The 432-nt window shown below is 70.8% G+C and overlaps 2 protein-coding genes across 2 annotated transcripts in view; both read left to right on the top strand.

Moving 5' to 3' along the window:
• The window catches only part of PAQR4 (progestin and adipoQ receptor family member IV), a 30,241-nt gene that overhangs the window by 23,507 nt on the left and 6,302 nt on the right, over positions 1 to 432 (top strand). The gene's annotated exons all lie outside the window — the stretch shown is intronic.
• The window catches only part of KREMEN2 (kringle containing transmembrane protein 2), a 4,881-nt gene that overhangs the window by 2,574 nt on the left and 1,875 nt on the right, over positions 1 to 432 (top strand). The window contains exon 6 of the mRNA XM_014537182.1: positions 218 to 423. Within this exon, the coding sequence (XP_014392668.1) occupies positions 218 to 423 (206 nt within the window). The remainder of the gene's footprint in view (positions 1 to 217; positions 424 to 432) is intronic.

A 432-nucleotide genomic window follows, 5' to 3' on the forward strand; every position in this document is an offset into this window, starting at 1 on the left:
GGGGCCTGGAAAGGGGCCTTGGGCTGGGGGCGGGGCCTGGAGAGGGGACTGGGCCGAGGGCGGTGTCTGGGACGGAGCAGGATTTGCGGAGGGGGATCAAGGGAAGGGCCCCGAGGAAGTCCGGGGTCAGCCTGGGGGCGGGGCCAGGCTGGGAGGAGGCGGGGCTTTGGCGTAGAGCTCCGCCCCGTGAAGTTGCCCCAGGGTCTCCGGGTTCTGACCGCTGGCCCCGCCCACAGTGTCGGTGGGCTCCTGCCAGGGGAACTGGACTGCGCCGCAGGGCGTCATCTACTCCCCGGACTTCCCGGATGAGTACGGGCCGGACCAGAACTGCAGCTGGGCGCTTGGCCAGGCGGCGACGGGCGCCTGGGAGTCTACGAAGGTGAGGACGGGGCGAAACGTGGGCAATAAGGAAAGGGAAGGGAGGCTGGGGGC

The sequence above is a fragment of the Myotis brandtii genome, unplaced genomic scaffold (assembly GCF_000412655.1).
Source record: "Myotis brandtii unplaced genomic scaffold, ASM41265v1 scaffold1738, whole genome shotgun sequence".
In the NCBI taxonomy this organism is placed as follows: domain Eukaryota; kingdom Metazoa; phylum Chordata; class Mammalia; order Chiroptera; family Vespertilionidae; genus Myotis; species Myotis brandtii.